The following is a 25,942-nucleotide window of genomic DNA, read 5'->3' on the forward strand; positions in this document are numbered from 1 at the left end:
TTAAATAAGTTTTGTTGAGTTTCCCATCTTTCATATGGAAGGAACCATGTCAAATTTTTTTTATATTTTTTTTTAATTATATATTTATATATAATTATAAAATTAAATAATTTGCAGATAGAAAAGGGGTATTTTGAGAATGAGAAAAAAAAAGTGCTAAGTATAAGAAAGAAAATTGATTTCACTAAAACCATGTCCCCTGTTTTTTTTAGTTATACAAATAAAATAACAGTTAAGTTGTGTTATAGAGATTTTAAAAAATGGACTATTTTTTTATTTATTTTATTCTATTTTTTATTTATTTATTTTATAAAAAATAATTATTTTTAAATTGGAGTTATATATAGGAAGTTAATTAATACAAACTAATATTTACAAAATAAAAATAAAAAACTATGGTGTATGAATAATTTATAAAAACTCTTAATAATAATAGAAAAAAATTTAATGATCATGAAGGTTGAATTAGAACACACCAAAGTAAACTAATGAGTACATCACAACCTAGTACAAATAATTAGAGGACACATGCAGCCTCACAAACTTCTTACTGTTTTATCTTTTTACGGTTAAGAAAATATTCAATATGAACTCGATAACCAACATAATTAAGAGACTATTAGCTACAAACAACCCACTAATAATGAAATAATGAAAAGTATTATTAGATTATAAAATTTCAAGATAAAATTGTTACAGTATAATTGAATAAAAACACATAATTTGTGATAAAAAAAAAACATATGAAACTACCTATCTTCTAAATATTTAATCATATTTGACAATAAGTGTCTTATAATTTGGTCAACTCAATGTAATTCTATTATTTTTTATTTGTTTAATTAAGGAGAAACTAATCCATATTAAAGCGCTTTGAAATTGACTTTTTATTATAATCTTATTATAACGGGTTAAATGTATACAAATGGTTAAGATAAGTTTAAAATTCTTTCATTTTTATTGAAATTATTATTATTATTATTAATAAATATATAATATAATATAAATATATTTATTAGACTATATATTCATAGTTAAGTAAATATTCTTAAATAATAAATCAAAATTATTTAATTTGGTGCAAATTAAAACATTCATGTTAATAAAATTAAAACTAATGAAAGATTCAACTTTTGGTTGGTGATAGTTTCAATAAAAAAATATATTTTATTTTCAATATATAACCATTATAAGCAACATATATTCATAACTCCATTATAAGCAACATATATTCATAACTCGAGTTATTTAAATAGCTCAAATCTTTTATTTTCACTAATTCCTTTTATCAATTTATTGATCAAAATATTAAAATACATTTATTTTAAATTATTATTTTTTATTTTATTTATATATACAAATATCTTTAAAATATTTATAAAAATAATAATAATAATAAGAGAAATGATTAGGTGAGGGAATTTGGTGAGGGAATTTAATGAGGGAATGACGTGGCATAATATTATTCGCTGAAAAAATTAAATAATTTCTCTTTTTTCTCTCTCCTCCCACTTTTACATTTTCCAACCAATGAAAGGTGATGCCACGTCATTCCCTCACCAAATTCCCTCACCAAATTCCCTCACTAAATTCCCTCCCTCTATCACTCCTCTAATAATAATATCATCAAAATCATCATCAATCATTATATTTTTTTCTCTTCTTATTATTCAAACAACCATTATAAAATAATATAAAGTTGTACTAATCATCTAAATGAAAAAGATAAATTCAATTAAAACTTCATTTGTAATTAAAATTGTCATTATATCATATTATATTTGATTAATAAAAAATAAACCTAACATATTTGATTTTATAAACAAAACTCTATTATAAAAATATATATATTTAAAACTGGAACTGAATAAATAATATTTAATTTTAATTTAAGATGGTTTATAAGTCTAATTATTTATTCAATTTCAGAATACATATAAAAGAATCTCAACTAATTCCAAACAATCCCTTATTGCTGAGGTAGGCTATTTGTCCAATCAACGTTCGAGTTTTATCTGCCACATCAACAAAGTCAAATTACTTAGGTCTTGTTTGATTGGCACAATTAGGCTCAATTTAAAAATAAAATTTTAAATTTGTTTATTATGCCTGGATCGAATAAATTTTTGTTTGAATTTGTTTTGGAATAAGTTTAATTTCTAATAGTTTATCTAATTCTATCTTAATATATTTTTATCTTAATGAAATTCTTACTCTTATCTATCTTGCCAATGAATGTGGAGTTTATATTTTGATGATATTTGTTCTGATGGAATTTTGTTAGGTTAAACTTAGTTTTAAAATTTGTGACAATCTATATTCAAGACACAGTTTCATTTGACTTTTAGATGAAAATTCAAATTTGATTATATATGCAGTTTTTAAATGGGACACCTTAATTCAATTGTTTTTCTTTTATATAGCTAAAGATTGAAGTTTGTTTAAGTTAACTTAGGTCAAATTAGGAGTTCAATGTAATTATAAAATAATGATTTACTAGTTATATTTAATAGTTATAACTTTAATATTTAGATGTCATTAGTTCTATCAATTTAATTTTATTTATACCAATATCACATTGATAACACATATTAATCTTATATTAAAAAAATAAAAATACCATCAGGTAGTTTTACAAAATTCTACATCAATAATCTTCACCATAATCTTCAAGCAATATCGAACAATCTGTCAACTTCATCCTATGATTGACAATAATTGAGATAATTTTAATTTAATTTAATTTTTTTAATTTTGATCACTTAGGGCTAGTTTGATGTGTGATTATTTTAAGTTTTTTTAGGATTTTATTTCAAAACACAACTAACTATTTCATTCATTATTTCAACTATCCAGGGTCGGCCCTAGGGTAAGGCAACCAATGCACTTGCATAGGGCCCCCATTTTTTTTTATATTTAATAATATTATATTATTAATATTATTTTTTCCTTTTTTTTCTCCTTTAATATTAAATATATATTATAAAAATAATTTTTTTTATCTCTTTTTAGTCTCGTATTATAATATATTAATTATTTATATTTTATTTTATTAATTAAAATTAAAAAAAAAATTACTAGGGGCCCAAAATTTAAATTTGCATAGGGCCCCAAAATCTCAGGGCCGGCCCGGCAACTATCTAATATAACTCATTTTTATATATTTAAAGACTAAATTATCCTTTATTAACTCTATAAAAAGAAGAAAGATACTTTATAATTTAACCCCAAAACTAGTCAAGTATTTATCTAACAATTTCTTTTTAAATCCTTATTCATAACTTGTTCAGTTGTTATGGTTATTTAAATAACCATAACAAAAACATATTACATCACAAATTTTCATTCATCACATCACTTAATTCATTAACTAAAATAATAAAATATTATATATTTTAAATTATTGTTTTTTATTTTATTTATATATAAGTATTTTTACTAAAAATTATCATTATATTTTTAAAATCATTATCTATTTATATATATATATAATAATGCTTAATTTTCAAAGTGTCCGGATTGTCGGGTCGAGAACTGTGATTAATTTGGATATATATGTGAGAATAAATGGATACCCGGGCTGAATTGTGAGTTGACTCGCTCATTTAAAATGGTTAAAATAAAATTTAAAATGTTATAGTATGTTTCAAACTCTCAATCTAACAAAATAAGTACACCAGTTTAATTAACTAAACTAATAAGACATTATATTTTAAATTCAACACCAAATTTAATGAAACGCGGGACGTTTTAACAATATAAGTTCAATTTTTTAACCAACTAATCATGCTTAATTTTCAAAGTGTCCGGATTGCCGATTATAAACTCCACTTTTTAACTAACTAATATATATATATATATATATATATATATATATATATATATATATATATATATATATATATATATATATATATATATATATATATATAAATGATGCTTAATTTTCAAAATGTCTTGTCGAGTCAAGAGTTGTGGTTAATTTGGATATATGTGAGAGTAAATTAAAAATGCTATTACATTTTCATCGTAAATTTTTTTCTCAACTTATATATAATTACTCGTGCAAATGCACGTGCTACATTTTATTTTTAATAAAGGAGAACTAGCATGACAGCCCCACAAGCATGACCCCCGCTTAAACTCAAAACACTTTCAGATGAAATTAAACCCGTGACATTTTGGTCTTTTAAACCGACTTTTAACACTAGACTACCTTGGTGGAATTAAATAACCAAGTTTTCTTAATAACCCAATTCCAAACAACCAACCATTTCCTCAAACAAGCCCTTAACTTTACATTTTACCTCCTCCTTTACAACTTTATTTTTGTTTCATATAATAAATAAATGAAATGCAAGTTTTGACCAATAAAAAAGAAATGGATAGGGGAAATGCATTCCAAACAAGGCCCAAGAAGAAGACAAAATACCCTTAAGATTTAAGGACACGTGTATGATAGTCTGAATGACATGTCAGCAAGCTTGTCTCCAAGAAAACCAATGGTTGATAACCGCCGCGATTGGGTTCCGAGTTTGCGTACGAAAAGGAAACCGCCGATTTGGAGTACGAAAATGAGATCGATCGAAGCTTCTTCTTCTTCGCATTTTACTCGTAAAAATCAAATCCCCATTTCAGATATTCTCTTTATCTCTCTACATAAGAAGAAGAAGAACATGAAGAAAGAGGATCCATGGCGGTTGTCGCTGTGGAAGAAGGAATATGCCACTTTATTATACCTATCAGACATTCACATATTCTTTTAGTCATTCCGTTTTTGTTTAACAATTTTCTTTTTATATATATATATATATATATAGCTGAAAATGCTACATTTCTCTCCTTCCTTCACTCTCCTTTACGTCCTCTTCCTCGTCCAGGTACTTCTCTCGTCCTTCCATCTCTTTTCTTGATTCATCATCTCTCATTTTCTCCTAATACTAATCTTTTTCTCAAAAAAAAAAAATGTTACCTTTCAAACATTGGCCTTTATTTGAATTCAGATGATTACCTGCGAAACCCAACTTTCTTTCTTTCTATTTTCACGATTGTTTCGTTAGAAACCCTACTTAAATTTGAACCATATCCTAATCTCTTACTCAATATTTGAAACACGGTTTCTATTGTAATTTGATCGCCCCTGTTTTCAAGCCTAAGGTAATTTAACCTGCTTTGATTAGGCAGTTTTTCACACCCTTTATCAACTACCAGGCTAACTACGCAATATCTTGTTACTGTTGTTCAATTCAATGAAACCCATTTCAAGATTGAGAACAATACCCTTTTATCTACTTCCTGGCTAACTGCACAATACCTTGCTACTTTTATTCAATGAAACATATTTGAAAGACAGGAACAATAGCTTAAGCTGATTTGTGTTTTTGATTTCATTTTCAGTATATACAACTTGGTCTTTATGGTGGTATTGATATTTTCAAAGAGCATCTCTCTCAGAATACAACGTGAAGTTACACGATGCCGAAACCAAAGGCTGGAACTGATTGGCGATGCCATAGTTTATTGAATAGCTTTAAGATGGAGAGGGTCAGGACGATGCTGAATCACCCATACCCTTATCCACACGAGCATTCGCGTCATGCAGTTATTGCTGTCGTTGTGGGTTGCTTGTTCTTCATTTCGTCAGACAATATTCATACTCTTATACAGAAGTTAGACAGCAACATTAAATGGTGGTCAATGTATGGCTGCCTGCTCGGGTTCTTTTATTTCTTTTCATCACCATTTCTTGGGAAGACAATCACACCTAGTTATTCAAATTTTAGTCGGTGGTAAGCATTACTTTTTGGATTCAAGTTCGATCTCCACTAAAAGCACATTGATTGATTGAAGAAATAAGAATAAGAATAATTACTTTTTGGATTCATACCCCCACTAGATTTGCAGAATCACCTAATTCGATCTCACTTGTAGCTACAATCTTGTTCTCTTTGTTTTGCAGGTACATTGGCTGGATTTTAGTGGCAGCACTATATCATCTTCCCAGTTTTCAATCAATGGGAGTGGATTTGAGAATGAATCTCTCCTTATTTTTGAACATATATGTTACATCAATTCTGTTTCTTCTGGTTTTCCATGTTATATTCTTGGGGCTCTGGTATCTTGGTCTGGTTGCTCGTGTTGCTGGAAGTAGGCCAGCGGTCTTAACCATTGTTCAAAATTGTGCAGTATGTTTACTTTCTAAAGAAAATGAACTCTTGAATTATATACATGTACATAAATTCATCATCTTCATGTATAATTTACTGCATTATTTGCTGTGTAGGTTCTAAGCGTAGCATGTTGTGTATTTTATAGCCACTGTGGCAACAGTGCTACTCTAAAGGAAAAATCACTTGAAAGGTCATCTAGCTGGTTTAAATTTTGGAAAACAGACGAGCAGAAAACATGGATCGCAAAATTGCTTCGGATAAATGAAATGAAAGATGAGATCTGCTCGTCATGGTTTGCTCCTGTAGGGTCTGCCAGTGATTATCCACTTCTAGCCAAATGGGTCATTTATGGTGAGGTATAAATTCATGTTTCCTTTTTTTTTGTTGGTTTTGTGTTTCCTTCTGGCATATCACCATGTCATAACTTTCCATACTTTCACTTCTCAGCTAGCTTCTAATGGCTCATGTGAGGGATCATCAGATGGGATTTCTCCCATATATTCATTATGGGCCACTTTTATAGGCCTCTATATTGCTAACTATGTAGTGGAGAGATCAACAGGGTAAGTTATGGCTTTCATGCAATCCTATTTTCTTGAAATATTTGATTTTATGTTTTGTTATGATTTACTTAACCATATATGTATAATCTATAACGTCCTTTATCATGACGCCTTTACATTTATGTTGGTTTAATATTTGCACTTGAATTAAGTTGTTTCCATCTTATTATATATTCTATATTCCTTTAATAGTCATTTTCATAATAGGTTTTCGTCCTTAAGTAGTTCTTCTTCTTTTTTTCTGGGGAAGGGTACATCCTTTAATAGTTGTTTGTAATTGTTTCCATCCTTTTATCTGCATTCTTCAATTAATAGTTAATTTTATCTTAGTATCTAATTTGTCTTATCTAGAAGTGGCTAAAAGCTGCTTCTGCTTCTGCATTTGGATTTTGATTTGACCTAAAGCTCTTACATATATCAACATCAAAACTCAATCGCAGTAATGACAGCTTCAAACACTACTTTAGAATAGGCTAATTTCCTTGTGTGGGAGATTTGCTTGCAGATATTGGATTGGATCCAAAATATCTGGTATTTGGTTGAAAGTAAGATGGTGTATAGTTTTTTTATTGTATTATTTAACCTCACTAATAGAGTGCGTAACTTAATATGCATAGCTAGTTGGTGCTTTGCTAATCCAGTGCTACCTTGTTAACTCAAATTTCATCCACCCTCATCCTAACATTTGAATCTAATTTTAGTATGATCTGGATTGTTATCTTAAAGTTAATATCACTTGGTTTCTGTAATTTAGGTCAAAACCAACCCATATAAATCCAATTAATAACCAATTCAACATTGCTTGATGGCTGAGTTGTTCCATGTACATCATGTTCAAGACATGGTATATACAAACATTATTAGTTAACATTAAAAAAAAAGTCCAGCTCATAATTATTATATTTACTTTTGAAAGTCTCAGAAGTTTTGTCAAATGGTCCGTCTTCAGAAGTAATTTCTAAAGTTTCTAGAGAAGACCTATTAACTTAGTTGGTTAAAGTGTTGTACTTATAATAGATAGGTCTCAAGTTCAATACTTATATATATCATTTTTCATTTCTCTTTCAGCTTGTTTTTGTACTAATTGAATGCTTATCATGTTCACAAAAAATTATCTTTAATGAAAAGTTTACCTTTTCTCAAAAACTTTTTTTTCTAAAGTTTCTAGAACTGCAGATGGGCTTTGACTCACCCGACATCAGAAAGAGAAGTTGAGAAGGTGAAGAAGCAAATGAGGCCTGAATTTCTAGACATGGTTCCTTGGTATTCAGGGTAAGCTCATTAAACTTAATATACTTCATTACTTCTCCTTGGTTACTTTTGTGTCTAGCCAGGGAGAAAAGCTTCATCTGATCATAACATTTTCTGATGACTTCTATAGGACATCGGCTGATCTGTTCAAGACGGTTTTTGATCTTCTGGTCTCAGTAACAGTGTTTGTTGGGCGCTTTGACATGCGTATGATGCAGGTACACACATAGCTGTATACATCATATACTGTCACATAACTTGTTATGTTCTTGTTTGGCATGTTCTTTTCTCTTTATTGTCTGCCAGATCTATGTTGGGGATATTTATGATCTGCTAGCTACACAAGTCTGATCATTTTTGTGTAGTGTCACTATTCCTTTGTTGACCAAGATCTGTTTCTATTTGGTGGCTCATGTAAATAATAATTCCTTTGATGATAGTGTTACGTGTTAATATGGTTAGGGTTTCGTTAGAACTGCTCAAGAAAATATTATTTCAGTCCCTTATCTATCTGTTATTTTATATTCTAGTAGCTTCGTTTATTAATGTAAAGAGTTTGGCCATTGCCAGCTCATTTGGACTCTTGTGCAGTGTCCTATTATATATAGGACCCGTACCATTTAATAGCTATGCATATTTTATTCTCTGAAATGGATACTCTTGCTTCTCATACTAAATTCTCATCTGTCGTTTTTATTCTTGACCTAGTCACCTTTAGTTCTGACCTAGCTGTATTGAAGAAATGTCAACTTTTCATTAAAAAGAACTCAAGTTGTGTTCAAATGTTACAGAAAGATGGGGGAGGGAGATAGCAAAGAAAGAAACATAATACAAATGGAAGACGTTTAAATGGCAATAAGATCGAAAAAATCACATCCCGTACAAGTCCCCCTTTTCCAGATTGAAGTGAGAATCACCTAGCTGTAACAGATAGTTATTGATACATTTCTTATTGACATAACCGAGACATATTTATGTACAAATTTAGAGTTCCTTTCTGTCATCCTTATTTTTCTTTGTAGGGGAGGGGGGTTCTTGAACGAATTTGATGTCCCACACGCGCTTTATCAAAAAATTCCTGTTCTAATTCCTTGATTAATTTGTGTGACCATCCACCGAATTTTAATTATCCCTTTCCTCATTCTTTTTCAAAAAGGAAAAATGATTATTTAAATGGATATTTTATTGCATTTATAATATTTTCTTTCTTTTCCATGTTAATACATAGAATGAAAAATACACAAGTGCATGGTTCTAATTTTTGTCAATGCTTATGTAGTCTTGCAGCTTCATTAATCAATCTCCTTATTATGTAATGATCTTCAACCTTATTTATGTTGTTTTCCCATTTATAAGGCGGCGATGAGTGGGGTTCATGGAGGGGCCAAAGAAGATGACCTTTTGTACGACCAGTTCAGTGAAAAAGATGATTTTTGGTTTGATTTTCTAGCAGATACTGGTGATGGTGGAAATTCCTCATATACAGTGGCACGTCTTGTTGCTCAACCATCTCTTCAGCTTTTGAGTGATGAAGAGACGCTTAATCTGCCTCGTGGAAACCTTCTATTGATTGGGGGTGATCTTGCGTAAGCTTGACTGTTTCGTATTTGCCATGTCTTAACAATGTTTACCACATTAAAAAATTCAGATAGGAATTTGAGCGATAGAACCCTAATTTCATCTCTCTCCCTGTTTGTTATTTTTGGGCTAAGACTTACGTTGATAATTGAACTGTTGTGACATTGATGAGCATTGTGAAACTTTTGTTGGTCTTGTAGATATCCTAATCCATCCTCATTCACTTATGAAAAGCGCTTCTTTCGTCCTTTCGAGTATGCTCTTCAGCCACCATCATGGTACAAAGAAGACCACTTGGCGATAAACAAACCTGAATTACCTTCTGGATACTCTGACATAAAGATGTATGATGGACCTCAGTGCTTTTTAATCCCAGGAAACCATGGTTAGTTCCTCATATTCTTCCTCATCATTCTTTTTCAATTAGAGAATAATTCTTGCAGTGAATTGCAAATAACAAGTCCTTTTGTTGTTATTGTACAATCATTGTATTGTTCCAGATTGGTTTGATGGACTTCAGACTTTTATGAGGTACATTTGTCACAAGAGCTGGTTAGGTGGATGGCTTATGCCCCAGAAGAAAAGTTATTTTGCATTGCAACTTCCTAAAGGATGGTGGATATTTGGTCTAGACCTTGCACTTCACATGGACATTGATGTTTACCAGTTCAAATTTTTCTCAGAATTGATAGAGGAAAAGGTATTTTTCTCATCCTTTGAGCAAAAGGAATAGTGACATTTATGTGTCATATGATATTCTTCCATGTTGGCTTTTTTTTAAAGAATGTATAAAAAAGCTAAGAGAAGTTGTATTATTGAGAGTATGAGTGCTTATATGATAGAGATCATCTAATAATATCCTAATTAAATCTAGTCACACGCTCACCCTTAATTATATTACATTTTGAGAATTGTTTTACTCATGATATAACATCATATATAATATTTTAACATCTCCCTCAAATTCAAGTTAGTAAGTTTTACGAGTCACTAGAATTTGCAACATACTTCTTAGATACAATGCATTTGTTACCACTACTAGGATCCCACTACTTTACTTTCTTACACACTAACTAGTATGACTATTTTCACAATTTCGTGGTGTACCATATGTCAAGTTGAATACTAGAATAATAGTTATAGTGAGTGGTGTGATGTTAGTTAGGCTAATTGGTCTCTAATTACAAATGTCCAAAAGCCATCTTGCTATTTCCGTACTATACGAACCTATATGCTTCTCTATGAAAAGTTCAAGGGCATAATTTGTTTCCTTTTCACCCACCCATGGTAGCTCTAGTGGTAAGTGTTTAGAACTAATGAGGTTGAGCTTTCAAGTTCAATTTGAAAGCACATTGATTTAAGTGGGGGTTCATGGCGGTGGGAAACTGTGCTATCCTCTAGATAAAAACTCTAGTCTAAAAAAATGTTTCCTTTTTGCTTTCTTTAGCTTGTTTGCAATTGGCTCTTGCTTGAGCTCTTATATGTTTTGCTTATGTTTACATTATCCTCTTTCCGAATTTGTGTGTTAACCATAGGCTTGCAGGTTGGAGATGATGATTGTGTCATCATTGTCACACACGAACCGATTTGGCTTCTTGATTGGTACTGGAGTGACACTTCCGCGAAGAATGTCTTGCACTTGATTCGTGACTGCTTGAAAGGAAGATGTAAAATCTGGATGGCTGGGGATTTGCATAATTATTTGCGGCATACTCATATACCAACAGACAAACCTGCTTGTGTGCAACACTTATTGGTTAATGGTTGTGGTGGTGCATTCTTGCACCCCACTCATGTCTTTAGTAATTTCAATGGATTTGATGGAGCCTCCTATGAGAACAAATCTGCTTACCCATCATTTGAAGACTCAAGCAGGGTAATGAATTTCAGTCCTTGTAAATGATTTAGAGATTCCCTAGTTGGTTGGGCATTCCTTGGAAATAATATGCTAATAATGTTGTTGATGCAGATTGCTCTTGGTAACATACTGAAATTCCGCAAGAAAAATTGGCAGTTTGATATAATTGGTGGCTTTATTTACTTTGTATTGGCCTTTTCAATGTTTCCTCAGGTGGGTAATCACTATCTTGTCCTGATTTTTCTCGTGCAACTTCACTTATGAGATTTAGGGTGTGTTTCATAAATCTGAAAATTCAGTGAATACTGAATTTTAAATATAATGAGTTAAGTGTGAAAAATAAATATTTCATAACTAAACAAAAGTATCTAAATTTAAGTTCTTGATATATAAGTTGATTTGATAAAATGTGGAATTAATGTCAAGAAAGTCATTAAATATTAACTTTACCCTCATAATGACATAATTTGATTAATTCTTACGGTTAAACTTGTCTTTTGGATGCGTTTACTATATTATCGAGTCAAGTCATCCATAGCCTACCAAATTAAGCCAAAAAATTTAACTTAATTTTTTAGGTGAATCTAAATAATTAAGTGATTTTAAGTAATAATTACCAAATAAAATTAATTCAAGTATGCACTTAACCTTTAGATTTAGTGATAAGTTGTGTTATCAAACAACGTCTTAATACTTTTGCATGTAGACTTTAAATCAACTTAACTTTATTTAGGCCTACTGTGTGCAGTTTTAGTCATATATTGATTTACAAATACAATTACTCAGATGTTTATATATGTGAGAAATAGGCTGTGTTTGTACAAGGTTGAAGCTGTGGTGAAGCTAAAGACGATGCTTATATATGTTTTCAGATACAAAAAAAACATTTGGAAACTAAATTTATTGAGAGACTTATTTATTATTTGAAAATGGATGCAGATACAAAAACAATAAGTTTTCCAAATTGGGTCAATGTAGAAGATGATGTTCATAATATTTGAGAGCTTTAATCAAAATTTTCATTTTCAAATTCGGATTTTAATAAATGAAGGCATATCACAGATAAAATGGAACAGGGGATAGTAATTTAATTAAAGATGATATTTTTGATTCTACAATTCTTAATTAAGATCATCTTTTTTTTTTCTCTTACAGTGTAATCTAGACCACATATTGCAGAACGATACTTTTTCTGATCAGGTTGGGAGCTTCTTTAATGCAGTCTGGGACACTTTTCTGTATTTGCTAGGGCACTCGTGTGTGTCTGCAGCTGGGGCTACAATGCTTTTAGTAATTGCCATTACTTTTGTCCCTTCTAAAGTTTCCCGAAAAAAGCGAGCTTTCGTTGGTATTCTTCACGTTCTAGCGCACCTTTCTGCAGCTCTAATTCTCATGTTGTTACTTGAACTTGGTATTGAAACTTGTATTCAACATAAGTTGCTTGCTACTTCAGGTGACATCTCGCTTTTTTTTAGAGCCAAGGCCTTCTCCCATATAAATACAGTAATACACTTTTTCAAAATTATTTGATGTTTCAAACAATCCAATATCAGGTTATCACACGTTGTATGAGTGGTACCACACTATGGAGAGTGAACATTTCCCAGATCCAACTGGGCTTCGTGCGCGTATTGAACAATGGACATTTGGACTTTATCCTGCCTGCATTAAATATCTCATGTCTGCATTTGATATTCCTGAAGTGAGTGACAGTTATGTGATTAACGTACCCAGGCTCATTAATTCTCCTTTTAAACGCCTAGAATGAGTTTTTTTTTTTAACAGGTGATGGCTGTCACTAGGAATACTATATGCAAAGAAGGAATGGAATCCCTTTCCAGGGGCGGTGCAGTTATATACTACGCTGCAGTTTTTCTTTATTTTTGGGTCTTCTCGACACCTGTTGTTTCTATGGTGTTTGGAAGCTACCTTTATATTTGTATCAATTGGCTTCACCTGCATTTTGATGAAGCCTTTTCATCACTCCGGATTGCTAATTACAAGGCGTTCACGCGATTCCACATCAAAAGTGATGGAGATCTTGAAGTTTTCACCCTTGCTGTGGATAAGGTAAGTAGATATACCTGTCTTTCTTTTACTTAATTATTCCTATTTATGTAGAAAGTGTTTGATTTGGGTTTTAAAAAAATGTTTGATGTAAAAAGTGGTTTATTTGGATTATAGGGATTGTTAATTTGGCATTAGTTTTGAATGAGGTTGACTGGGATTGCAGGTACCGAAAGAATGGAAGCTGGATCATAGATGGGAAGGGGAGGCAAGGCAACCGCAGCAATTAAATCATCATAGGGAATATCCTAGTAAATGGCGTGCAGTCTCTTCACTGAACGATCCCTTGAAGACCGTTAAGGTTGTTGACCATTTTGTTGTACAACGGACAGGAAATCTCAATTTGGATGATGACACCAGATCAGATGCTCATTGATCTTGCATAGTATTGGTAGAAAAAGGTTTTATGTCTTCTTGTAGTTAAATGTATCTTATTGATATTGCTCTTTTTTTGTTTATAATTCAACTAAAAATGGTGGATTGGTCAGGGATTCTTTGTTTTGTAGACTTAATTGCCATAGGTAGACATGGGCATCTACTTTGTGAAACTGATATTCTTTAAACATGTTAGTAATAGTGTTATACTATCTTAGAAACACGGGTATATTAATATATATTTTGTTCAAATTCACAACCTTATTTATCATCATACTTCACACTAATAGGCTGTTATATTCTTAACATTTTCTTAATCAAGAACCCTAAGCATGTTCTATTCTATGCAGTATACTCTGCTTCTCCTCTTCATAAAAGATAACGAAAACATGGTTTTCGGCCATGTCTTTCACCATTTTCCTTCACGCAAGCCATGAATTCTTCAGGCATATTGTATATAACTATCGGCTCAAGATGAGCAAGATAGTTTATTCCCAGTGGAAGCATTTTTAAATTCCGACAGTTGATCATGACTAGTTTCTTAAGCTCCTGCATTGCTCTCTTCTGCATTACCACTGTGTTAAGATTTTCCAGTTTCTCAATCTGCAACAACTTGAGCTTCTTGAACTTTCCAGCTCTGAAAATCAACTTATCCCCTGTATAAGCTTCAGCAAGTTGGAGCTCCATCAGATTCGGCAATTCCTCCAATATTTGTAACGGGTCACTGCTCATGCCCGACCACTTCAGGTGTATCCTCAACAAATCGCTTAGTTTTGAAATCCAAATGGGTACCTTTTCTAACTTCCCTTTCAGATATAGACGTTGAAGATGAGGAGGAGGATTTTGCATACTATTCAGACGGAGATGTTCTGTTTCTGTAGTTGAACTAAGATCGAGGGTTGAGAGATTTACCATCTTCTGAACAGATTCGCATAGACAATTTCCGTCTTCTCCTCTAACATTTAACAACCCTAGCTTTCTTAGCTCAAGCAAAGCTCCCAGCTGTTTGACCGTGTTCCCATCCTTGTCAACTTTCACCATTGACAACTTCTGTAGTCTGTTAGAGATGGACCCAAGAATATCCTTATTAAACTCTACTCCCTGAACTGAACCGAATGACACATAACCGTTCACATTGTAGCGATAAACCAGAAGATGTCGGAGATGGACAAGTTTTACCATCTCCTTTGGCAAATATTTAACACGGGTTTGCTTCAGGTCCAACGTTTCCAGGAAATATAGCTTTTTTATGGATTTGGGAATCTTCTCTATGTTTGTACGCCTTAAACAGAGGTATTGTAGAAGCGAGAGCTCAACAATCTCTTTTGGAAATTCGTCTAGAGCAGCATCTCGCAGATCTAAGATCTTCAGCAATCTGAATTTGCTGATTAATTTGTTACCTAAATCAGATTGGGAAATTCTTTTCTGGGCATCAAACAAGAATGCAGCACGGACAGTACTCAGTTGATCTTCAAAGTGTTCCCATTGAATGGGAATGCCGTCATGAGGGTGGACAGAAACGCGTCGAAGTACATTGTTGACTGAAGTTGATTCTCCAATAACAGAGGCGAAGTTCTCTTCACGGGATCTGGATCTTAAGAAATCATGAACAAGATTCTCTACGCGACAGAATTTTACTCGACCATCAAAATCATATTTACTCACTTTAACTAAATTCCTCTCGATGAGTTCTTTCAGACAATTGCCAGCTTCCTCTTCTGCTGAATTATGATGAGTTTTCTCAACATATCCTTCGGCAACCCAGAGTCGGACGAGCCTTTCCCTTTCGATAGAATAATCCTCCGGAAAAGTGCTGAAATACATTAAGCAAGGCCTGAGTTGATGCGGCAAATCCATGTAACTTGGCAACAATATTCTTCTCGTAATTGAAAGCGAGGAATCAGATCCAAGACTGTCGTGAACTTTCTTCCATTCAACTGGACGTTGTTCTTTCTTTGATAGTAAACTGCCCGCGTGTGCAATTGCAAACGGTAGGCCTCCGCATTTCGTAACAATCATTTCCGACCAATCAACCAACTCCAACGGACATTTCCCACCGCGAAAAGCTTTATTGCAGAACAGTTTCCATGCATCAACCCATTCCAATTCCCGCAATCTGTGAATATATTTATCAGAACACACAAACTGCTTCGCCAAATTAGTGTTTTCAGTAGTCATCACGATCCTACTTCCACTTTTCCGGGAATCGCTAGATAATAACGCATTCAAAATGATCTCATGGTGGCATACAGCCCGAAAATGATCTAAAACAATAAACCACCTATCTTTCCGGTACTGCTGTTTGATTTTGTTAACAAATTCGGTAATGTTTGCAGGGGGTAAGACTTCCTCCCTCTTAACAAGAAATTGTGTAATAATAGAGCACAAAATTTGAGTACCGGATACCTGAATCCAAGCAAGTATATCGAAATGTCTTTGAACTCTTTTATCCTTGTAAACTTCTTTCACAAGAAGGGTTTTTCCAGCACCACCAGGGCCAACCACGGCTAGAGTTTCTAACCGTTGGCCAACTATGGAATGTCTGATAAGGTCTTCTTTATACCTTTCAAAACCTACAACTACTTCTTCTTCCTTGTGGAACCTCTGCGTGCCAGAAACAGAGCATGGGTCTCCTGTTACCCTCCCACGACTAATATCAACATGGAGAAGAGCTTGATTGAAAGATATAAGAGCATCCATCCTATTTGTGATGCTGGCTATCTTAGAAGGTATTTGATGGAGTGGATGAAATGGATTGCGGGCTTTGGCTGTATTCCATATTTTAGATATTGATGAGTTTTCTTCTTTGTAAGTGAGAAGCATGAATTCATCCAACACGTCTTCAATTTGATTCGCCAGGTCTTGAGCGATCCTAACTTCTTGTTTGATCTGCTCACTGGCTTCATCTGCATCCGTATCGCATAAGTAGGCTTGTATTCGAAGCAACCATAAATGGATTTTATCAACTCCGTCTACTACATTTTTATGATTTTTGAATACTTGAATAATGTAGGGAAGAACTTTGTTAGTAATAATCAGAGCTGCAGTGATTGCTATCTCTACCATCTGATTCAAGGCACAAGATAGAAACAGAACCAGATAGATAGATAGTTTGAATTGATGTTTATCCTATATATAGAAGTTGAAGGTATGACCTACAGAATGTCTAACCAATAATTGAAACAAGTGGGTTATAGATTATATGAGTGAAAGTCAACTGCCTTTTACAAGAACTAGATAGAAAAAACACAACTTGGGTAAACAGAGTGGACCTCATTTGTATGTAAGAATAAGTCTTTTGGTGTTGCTCTCCACCCAGAGTAGACAAAGAAGCAATTATAACATAGTTAATAGTAAGTAGCTCATTAAATAATTCAGCCCATAAAGATCATACTTGTGTACTTACTACATTCCCTTGTAATGAATTAAGATGATGGAAAGACAAACCTGCATCAACCATGGCTAACCAAATTCTAATTATGGTTGATGGGTCCTAAGTCTTGACTCATTTCGAAACACTTTCTGGAACTAGATCTGAATCATAGTTCTCCAAGAGCCAAAAACTATTAGTAGTACTACTAGTTGACCAAAATTAATATGTCCAAATCAAGACTATATCAAGTTATCGACCACCCTTGATACTTAAAAGAAATTTTACCAAATCAACCCATTATTTTAAAACCACCATTTGCAAGCTCTTTAGATTAAAGAAGACATATAATACCAAACGTTGACATTCTTCGAAGAAGGCAGGAGAGTACTAGTTGTAAAATGGTAGTTTGATTATACATTTTTAGTCAGTGGTTCAAAGTAAGTGTTAAGAGTTAGAGTTGTTGGTTTCATCAGATTGTCTGTAATTCTTTCAATCATTTTGACACTTAATAACTTGATCATTTGGGAATATGGACAAAGTAGCCTAAAACCTAAACTTCAGTATTCAATAGATAGGAAATTAAAGCTAAAACTTCAGTCCAAGTAACAAAAAGATGGATTTATTCGATTAAAACAGGTTTTTGGTTGGCTCATGATGGCAAAGTTGAGTTCAAAGCCATCCAAGGAATGTGTTTTTGAAATATGCTATGTAAACTTCCATGTTAAAGCCATATATGGGAAGCTGGATCATAGATGAGAAGGGTAGCAGTTATGCCATGATGGGGAATATCGATCGTTCAAGTCTCTTCACATAACGATCCCTTGAAGTTCGTTAAGATTATTGACCATTTTGTTGTGAAACCGCAAGATTAGTTGGTCATTGATCTTCAATAGTAATTTTCAGAAGAAATTGGTAGAAAAATGGCTTGTCTTCTTGTAGTTAAATGTGTCTTTGATCTTTTGTTTTGTTTTATTTTTTAGTACTTAATTGTGATAGGTAGACATGGGCATCTGTTATGTGAATTTGATATTCTTTAAACATGTTGTACAATGTTAGAAACATGGGTATATTATTATATTTTATTTCTTTGAATTTTTAGTTGTATTTTAAGCAATTATTTAATTTATCAAAAATTTCTGTCAAAATCATGAAAGTGAAATATTAAAGAATAACACATGACCTGTTCTATTCAGCTGTTGATTTATCTGGAAAATGTAGTAATAATAATAGTCATGGTTGTAAAATGCAGCACATATAGAGCTTGTTTGAGGTTGGTTATTAGGGTTTTTTTAATAGATTTTTTTTTCTTTTCAAAATAGGATAATAAAATAATCGAACAAACATTTGCCTCAATATATTTAAAATTTACAAACGAAATTAAATAATTACATTAAAATATTAAGAAATATACTTAAACTATTTTATGTTATGATAGTTCTTCTATGACTTTAAGCGTTATATTTGAGTGAATCCAATTATTAGGAGTATCATACTTTGATAAATTCGAATTAAATATTCACATTACAAAACATTTAAAAGGATTGATCAATTATTTTCTTTCTTCCAAAAATAATCCTGACACAAAGTTGAATCTAAGTCTTTGGTCACCATTTTCTAAAGAAAGCAACCAAAGTTACTTTGAAATATTTTAATTAATTGTACAACCCTTAAATTATATATTCCCTTTTTTAAGATTTAAGAAACCTACCTATTTAAGTCATTTTCATATAAATTTTGATTTTTTCAAGACTCAATTTTAAATTGTCGAAACAGATATTTGTTTTTTCTTAATGTAAATGATTCATTTCTTTTTTACCCTTTTGAACATTTTTTTTAATAAGATCTAAAAAACATTTGTAAAAGTCAGAAACATTAGATGTAAAATTGAACGAACATAAAGTTGAAGTAATTGTTCATCGAATGGATATAAATTGAGGGAGTAAATTTGATATTTAATCCATAAAGTAGGTTTCATGATCCAACGCGCTTACAAGTGACAGTTGTATGGACCCCACACGCACGTTGAGCCGGCTGATACATCTCCATTTAAACGCCGGTTTTAACTAATTTGTACACGTCAGCACCTCTAAATTATTAATTATATATATAGTTTATTTTCTAAAAATAATAATAAAATTATTAATTTAAATTAAAAAGAATAAAGAGAGATATTTAAGAATGAAATTTTGGTACGATATATATATATATATATATATTTTTTTTTTTTTTTAAATAAATGAGAAGTAATATGACGCCTTTAGACATAGTCCTCCATTTAAATTTAAAGCTTGCCTATATTCAATTATTCATGAAAAAAATGCAGAAAAAAAATCAATAAATATATATGTGTCAATTCATAAGTGAAATAGAAGTAGGATCAAATTAACCACGAAATTGGGGTGGGACGATAACGTGACATCATTTTATTGTTTGGAAAAAGAAATAAATTGTTTGAAAAAAAAAATAATGTAAGGTTAGGGGTTATTTCGATGCTACCTATATTGACAGTGCCTATATTTCACTCATAAAATGACACTTATACGTAAAAGTGAAACATCACCCTCCTCATTTGGGTTAATTCGATGCTACTCATACATGTAGTGCATGTATCCACTAAAGTTATGCCAGAGAAGCTTCACTTTTGTGTATAAGTGTCATTTTATAAGTGGAATACAGACAGATGCCCCGTATGAGTAGCATCGAAATAACCCCTTATTTGTTAATTTTTTTCTTTTTGTATATGTGGCGGTACCTTAGTGGATTCAAACACTGCCTTTATGAGTAACATCGAAATAACCTCTTATTTGTTAATTTTTTTTTCTCTTTGTATATGTGGCGGTACTTTAATGGATTCGAACACTGCCTTTATGAGTAACATCAAATAATTTCTTATTTGTTAATTTTTTTCTTTTTTTTTGTATATATGGTGGTACCTTAGTGGATTCAAACACTGCCTTTTTATGTATAGCATGGAACTAATCGGACTAAGAAAAGAAATAATTATTTTATTTTTTGACTAATATTTTTTTATTTTCTTTCAAATTATCTCTCTTATATCAATTTTTCGATATGAAAATAGAGTTAAAATAATAATAATAATGTGAACGAACCAAAGACGAGGAGAGCGGCACACATGAACCAGATTCATTAATCATTTCTGCCCCTCTGTCTGTCTTTGTTTCTCTCTCTCTAAAGCTGTCTTTTTTCTTTCTTTCTTTCCATAACAATGTGGAATTTTTGCAGAAGAAACGCCAAACAGTTGCATATTTCAATTGCATTCTTCTCCACATGTGGATTCCGTCGCCGGCAATACCATTCTGTTTCCTGTAAGCTTTCCTTTTTCCTTCTCCTCATCTCTCTCTTTCTTTAACGTTTTTACCTTTTCGCTTTATCTTCTTTTATCCTCTCTGGATTCCAACAAATTTCCATGGCTGTGGTTTGTTCCTTATCGGCATTGACGTGGATCTCTCCCAAAAAGTTAACATTTTTGGTTCTGGGTCAATCATTATATCTTCAAGCATATCACCCATCAATTATTTAGATTTAGGTTTTCTCTTTTTTTTTTGCAGTTTGAGATCCGGAAGGATTTTCCTTTTGAGATATAGGTGGTGGATCATAAATTTATAATTGAGGTGGTACTTTGGGGGTTAAAGCTATGATTTGTGATTTTTATTTATTGATTTATTCAGGATTGTTCATCATTCATTTGTGGAGTAAAGAGGAGGATGTTGTTGTATTAGAAGAAGGGAACAAACAAACATTGCTTAAACAATTGGTTTATTGGAACGTGAAGGGGCCGAACAATGACATCTAAGTGTGAGCATCAGACGGTCCCACTCTCGATATTGCTGAAGCGTGAATTGCAGAGTGAAAAGATCGAAAGGCCTGATATTTGTCATGGTCAGGCTAACCACAGCAAGAAAGGAGAGGATCTTACATTTGTCAAAACAGAATGTCAACGACTCACAGGAGATGATGCTTCTACCTATTCTGTTTTTGGGGTGTGTTCATTACATTTCCCTCTATGCATTTCATGGTTTCAATTCAACTTCTTCTAACACTAGAAAACTTTCTTTGCAGTTATTTGATGGCCACAATGGACCTGCAGCTGCTATTTACACTAAGGAGAATCTTCTAAACAATGTTTTGGCTGCAATTCCTCCAGATCTCAATAGAGATGAATGGGTAGCAGCACTGCCCAGGGCTTTGGTTGCTGGATTTGTAAAAACTGATAAAGATTTTCAAGAGAAAGGTAAGAAGACATTTGAGTATTCTTAGGTTTTGTGTTTGTACTCTTAGTTGAAATAATTTCCTACACTGCATAGATGCATCAGTTTTTATAATGAAATCACTTTTCAGCTAGATGCATCATCTTGATAATAATGTGAAGTTCTTGTACTGGAATTAATATATGCATATCAACTATAAAATACTGCCAAAGATGTCTTGCGCCTACCTATTTATTTCTTTGATAACTGTTTAGATTAACCATGTTGCATGGAATATATTAGTTAATTTCACATGTTTAAGAAAAATTATGAAATTCCATTGATCCTGTTCCCACCTAATCCGTGAGGCAAATGAGTGTTAGTAATTTGGAAGAAAGATGCCATTACTAAAGAATAAAAGGTCCATCCAAGCATCTCAGAAAGTCTTGACTAGGGGATCTTTGTTCTACCTTGTTTCTGCTGGTCAGCCAAATGATCTCTCCAAAATTATTGTACTTTATTTGATGGCCTTCTCATTTTTGAATAACAAAATGATGATGCCATGACTCTATGCATGTTACTACTATGTTTAAGTGATGTGTCCTAGATGAATAACACAATAAAATTTTATTCGCAATTGGGATTAATAGTGATGTATTTTTTTTTTTTTGTAAAAGCCTGTTCTGTAGAATTATTCAATATAATTGAACATATTAAATGTCAATACACTGAAAATTTTCATGTTTGTGAAACAGCTCAAACTTCAGGAACAACTGTTACCTTTGTGATTATTGAAGGTTGGTTTATAACAGTTGCCTCTGTTGGTGATTCCCGATGCGTTCTTGAATCAGCAGATGGTGGAATATATTATCTGTCAGCGGATCATAGGCTCGAATGCAATGTAGAGGAGTAAGTTATACTTTTTGTTTATTATACATGGACTTTTCACGAATATATGCAGGATAATCATCTCCATGTTTTTAATCAGAGTGGAGCGTGTTACTGCAAGTGGTGGAGAGGTTGGTCGACTTAATACTGGTGCCGGCACAGAGGTATAGATTTCTTAAATATTGAGCTGTTTGTGCAAGCCCTTTTGGTATCCAATTTTATTGAAGTGGAAAAAAATAAAAATAAAATACATTCGACTCATCTAAAAAAGTTTAATTAGCATGTTCTACAAATTTGATAAAAAATCATCTTTTTTACACGTTTCACCTGAAAAAGTTTCATCTACTGAGATTGAGATTGATGCAAAACAACTTTTTTCTGTTCAACCTAACATATATTTATATAATATACCAATTAGAAGTGTTTAGGATGAGCTACTTCATGTTTTACATAGTTTCAAATCACGAGTCTAAATCATACAAGCAACCATTACTAAGAAACTTCATGGTATCTATATTCAGGCATTTGAGGATCTCTTTCAATCACACTTTTCATACCAAATGCAAACAAAATCACTTTCGCAATTTTAAAATTGAATGTGTTGGTAATTGTGACAAAATACCTCTTTCTAGAAATGTAAGCTGAGCACACATTTTCTTTGATTTATGTTGCTGCAGATTGGCCCTTTAAGATGTTGGCCTGGTGGACTATGTCTTTCTCGTTCCATCGGAGACATGGATGTTGGGGAGTTCATTGTGCCTGTCCCTTATGTGAAGCAAGTAAAGGTGAGTGACTAATGCTGTATTATCACTCAATTTAAATGATTATTTACTTATTTGAATTAAGTTTATTTGATAATTGTTATCAAATCACTTAATTATTTAGATTCAGACTAAATTAAGCTAAAAAATTCAACAAAAAGTCATGAATGACTTAACTCAGTAATACAGTAAGAACGTCCACAAGACAATTTTTAACCCCTGAAAATTAATCAAATTATATCATTACAAGGGTAAAATAGTCTTTTAAGTATTTTTCTGACAATAGTTTCACATTTTATCAAATCAACTTACATACTTTCATTTGGTCACTTTATCCCATTTGGCACTTAAAATTCCGTTTAATCAAACAGACCCTTAGTTACTGACTTACTGATCAAATACTGGTTATCTCTTGTTTATCTGGTGAATTCTGCTCTGATCTGCCACATTTCTTGCATGAATATGTTTGTCTATCAATTTTACTAGCACTTTCTCTCTTTTCTTGCAAAATTATTGTCAAAAGCCAAAAGGTGACTTATTTATTGCTTCAATAACAAATATCAAGAACTTGTTCAAAATAAAATTGGTGATGTCATTCCTGCAGCTGTCATCTACTGGTGGCAGGCTGATTATATCGAGCGACGGAGTTTGGGATGCTATTTCTGCAGAGACAGGCTTTGAATGTTGTCGTGGGATGCCACCAGATGCTGCAGCTTCCCAAGTTGTCAAAGTATGTATTTGTGACAGTTGAATTAGATAATTCATATTAATTCAAATACATAAATGGCAGTTATTTTTATTTTTTTTTTACAATTTCAGGAAGCGGTCCAAGTAAAAGGACTTCGAGACGACACAACTTCCATTGTGATTGATATAACACCTCATGAGAAACCTAACCCTCTGCCACCACCAAAGAAGCATGGCAAAGGAGTTTTCAAGTCCATGTTCAGAAAGAAATCAACAGAGGTGTTCTCACAACAGGAAAAAGAATATTCCGAGCCTGATGTTGTGGAGGAGTTGCATGAGGAAGGATCTGCCAATCTTTCACAAAGGTTTTTTATTTCATTCTGATTAGATTGTGATTCAGTTTTATAGTAACATGCATTTATATTATATTCCTGCACTTTTGAATGAAAAACTAATATTCGATTCATGTTACTGTTACAGGTTGGATACAAAATACCCACTGTGTAACATGTTTAAGCTGTTTATGTGTGCGGTTTGCCAAGTAGAGATGAAACCTGGTGAAGGTATATCGATACATGCAGGTTCGTTGAATTCAGAGAATTTACGGCCTTGGGATGGCCCTTTTCTTTGTTCAAGCTGTCAGGGGAAAAGAGAAGCCATGGAAGGAAAAGGAGCATCTGCGGGTATGTATATATGTATTATGTCTTCTATTTAGGGTTGTAACGCCCCCAATCCATTTATCCACACGTGATGTGAGGAAATAGTCTATAATATATCGCTTAGGAAAACAACTCGGGTCACCACAATCCAAACCCTAAAAAGTACCACTGAATGTTACTATAGCTCATATGATTTCCCGATTTAGGACATCACAATGGTCATATTCCATAAGCTGATTTTTCTGTCAAATCAAAATCTAGTCTCTTAAACTTGGATTTTTTTTTTCTTTTTTCTTGCAGAGGGGAGATCCAGTAGTGGAAGTGACTAATGAACCTTTTCCCATTTGAATGTATTTCTTGAGAGTTTTACTCTTTGTGGATAGAAGATAGATAAAAAAAACTCACAAGTGAAAGGAAAGCTTAAAATGATGTAATGCACTTGGGTTGGCTCCAAATTTCGGGTACATCTACTATAGTTAATTCATATTTGTGGCGACAAAATTGAAGGGAAAAAAGCCCTTTTTTCTGTTTCTTAGAGCTAACTTAGTTGTTCATCCCCAGTTTAGATGTAAGATAGGATTGTGCTGGGTAGATAATGATTATATATATAGTAGTAATGATATGTTTGTTTTATAAGTAGTTTGTATTTTCATTCAATTGATTCATCTATAGCCATAACCAACTCTGTGTGTCTTGTGAAGGGGTAAATAAATATATCCCCATACTTAATTTTTCAATCTCTATCAATTTCTAAGCTTTGTATCTTTTTATTTTATTATTTGTATGAGACTAAGTAAAAGTGGATATGAAATTGTTACTTGTTTTATCTTCTTTCTAAGAAATGTTTAATTTTTTATAATTGCATTATTTACTGATTTTTATATTCGATTCTCATTGAAAATAGCACGATAACATATGTTTGTGTTTTTTCTTTCAAAAAGAGAAGAAAATTCATTGGATACAAATATAGCTGCAAGAAAAATGTAGCTAATTATATTTATTATTTTTTGTGAAACAGTTTATGCAATAATGAAAAACTGCAACTAAAAATGTAATGCAAATCACAATTGTTGTTTTTTCTTTGAAAAGAACTACCTGTTAGGTTATTATTTTCTATTTTTAAATGTTTGAACACCACATAAAAAATGTAAATAGTGATTTAAATAGTAACATATTTTTATGTATGTGATTTTAGATAAAAATAATGGTGTATAATAAAAACTAGAATTTTGAACTTATTAGTTAAGAAAAGAAATTATTATTTTAAAATCAAAACCTATCTATATTTATAAAAAAATAAATAAAAAAAATTGATAAATTCATTTATTATAATTTAATCCAACATCCTATCTTTTATACTAAATAAAAACAAAATCAATTCCACTTAATAATTTCAAAATGATTGTAATAGTTGCAAAATACTACCTAAATAATTCTCATTTTTATTTGCTACATATTTTTTATATTTAATATCTAACAACTTTTGATCTTAGATACTTTACAA

The 25,942-nt window shown here is 32.1% G+C and overlaps 3 protein-coding genes across 3 annotated transcripts; 2 read left to right on the top strand and 1 right to left on the bottom strand.

Moving 5' to 3' along the window:
- Positions 1–4,618: 4,618 nt before the first annotated feature.
- LOC124932771 lies at positions 4,619–14,079 on the top strand. Its single transcript, XM_047473451.1, has 16 exons — positions 4,619–4,880; positions 5,398–5,789; positions 5,960–6,185; positions 6,284–6,526; positions 6,618–6,733; positions 7,910–8,005; positions 8,115–8,202; positions 9,341–9,570; positions 9,763–9,947; positions 10,063–10,262; positions 11,106–11,438; positions 11,532–11,633; positions 12,576–12,873; positions 12,974–13,122; positions 13,206–13,490; positions 13,654–14,079. The coding sequence occupies exons 2-16, from the start codon at positions 5,476–5,478 to the stop codon at positions 13,861–13,863; spliced, it is 3,075 nt and encodes a 1,024-aa protein (XP_047329407.1). The 5' UTR covers positions 4,619–4,880; positions 5,398–5,475; the 3' UTR covers positions 13,864–14,079.
- Positions 14,080–14,199: 120 nt separating this feature from the next.
- On the bottom strand, positions 14,200–16,928 carry LOC124929949 (disease resistance protein RPM1-like). Its single transcript, XM_047470326.1, has one exon. The coding sequence runs from the start codon at positions 16,926–16,928 to the stop codon at positions 14,232–14,234; it is 2,697 nt and encodes an 898-aa protein (XP_047326282.1). The 3' UTR covers positions 14,200–14,231.
- A 3,480-nt stretch (positions 16,929–20,408) lies between these two features.
- Positions 20,409–25,266, top strand: LOC124931782 (probable protein phosphatase 2C 12). Its single transcript, XM_047472334.1, has 10 exons — positions 20,409–20,561; positions 20,925–21,236; positions 21,316–21,487; positions 22,199–22,352; positions 22,432–22,495; positions 23,009–23,116; positions 23,697–23,822; positions 23,912–24,144; positions 24,260–24,462; positions 24,739–25,266. The coding sequence occupies exons 2-10, from the start codon at positions 21,039–21,041 to the stop codon at positions 24,765–24,767; spliced, it is 1,287 nt and encodes a 428-aa protein (XP_047328290.1). The 5' UTR covers positions 20,409–20,561; positions 20,925–21,038; the 3' UTR covers positions 24,768–25,266.
- Positions 25,267–25,942: the final 676 nt, after the last annotated feature.

Source organism: Impatiens glandulifera, chromosome 3, assembly GCF_907164915.1.
Source record: "Impatiens glandulifera chromosome 3, dImpGla2.1, whole genome shotgun sequence".
In the NCBI taxonomy this organism is placed as follows: Eukaryota; Viridiplantae; Streptophyta; class Magnoliopsida; order Ericales; family Balsaminaceae; genus Impatiens; species Impatiens glandulifera.

What these genes read in the sequence shown, in the direction of transcription:
- LOC124932771 (XM_047473451.1), top strand. Translation starts at nt 5,476, where the DNA reads ATGCCGAAACCAAAGGCTGGAACTGATTGGCGATGCCATAGTTTATTG. An exon ending in CTGCATTTGATATTCCTGAA is followed by an intron (nt 13,123 to 13,205) that starts GTGAGTGACAGT and finishes TTTTTTTAACAG; the next exon opens with GTGATGGCTGTCACTAGGAA. An exon ending in TCACCCTTGCTGTGGATAAG is followed by an intron (nt 13,491 to 13,653) that starts GTAAGTAGATAT and finishes CTGGGATTGCAG; the next exon opens with GTACCGAAAGAATGGAAGCT.
- LOC124929949 (XM_047470326.1), bottom strand. Translation starts at nt 16,928, where the DNA reads ATGGTAGAGATAGCAATCACTGCAGCTCTGATTATTACTAACAAAGTT.
- LOC124931782 (XM_047472334.1), top strand. Translation starts at nt 21,039, where the DNA reads ATGACATCTAAGTGTGAGCATCAGACGGTCCCACTCTCGATATTGCTG. An exon ending in CTCGAATGCAATGTAGAGGA is followed by an intron (nt 22,353 to 22,431) that starts GTAAGTTATACT and finishes GTTTTTAATCAG; the next exon opens with AGTGGAGCGTGTTACTGCAA. An exon ending in AGGAAAAGGAGCATCTGCGG is followed by an intron (nt 24,463 to 24,738) that starts GTATGTATATAT and finishes TTTTTCTTGCAG; the next exon opens with AGGGGAGATCCAGTAGTGGA.